Genomic DNA, 212 nt, shown 5'->3' with positions numbered 1-212 from the left:
GGCCGTGACGGGGGCCCCAGTGCCGGTGGAGCTCACCGATGGCATCCTTGAGGTATTTCTGGCCGATGAGTTTCAGGTACTCCTCTATGGCTTTCGTGGCGAGGGTGTTTTCCCGGAAGATCAGGTGCTCCCGGTCCATGAAGCGATCCACCTCCGTCATGGCCATGTCCGACAGGAAGTCCTGCCCACGGCCGTCAGGGCGGCCCAGTGCC

At 63.2% G+C, this 212-nt stretch overlaps 1 protein-coding gene across 1 annotated transcript in view; it reads right to left on the bottom strand.

Annotated features, from left to right (window-relative positions):
• The window catches only part of LOC104271330 (ras/Rap GTPase-activating protein SynGAP-like), a gene marked incomplete at its 3' end in the record, with an annotated part of 2,022 nt that extends 1,845 nt beyond the window's left edge, over positions 1-177 (bottom strand). Inside the window, exon 1 of the mRNA XM_009865966.1 lies at positions 37-177. Within this exon, the coding sequence (XP_009864268.1) occupies positions 37-166 (130 nt within the window). The remainder of the gene's footprint in view (positions 1-36) is intronic.
• Positions 178-212: the final 35 nt, after the last annotated feature.

Source organism: Apaloderma vittatum, unplaced genomic scaffold, assembly GCF_000703405.1.
Source record: "Apaloderma vittatum isolate BGI_N311 unplaced genomic scaffold, ASM70340v1 scaffold30323, whole genome shotgun sequence".
NCBI classification, from domain to species: domain Eukaryota; kingdom Metazoa; phylum Chordata; class Aves; order Trogoniformes; family Trogonidae; genus Apaloderma; species Apaloderma vittatum.
The sequence above is the reverse complement of the archived record's forward strand: the minus strand, read 5'-3'. Positions and strand labels throughout refer to the sequence as shown.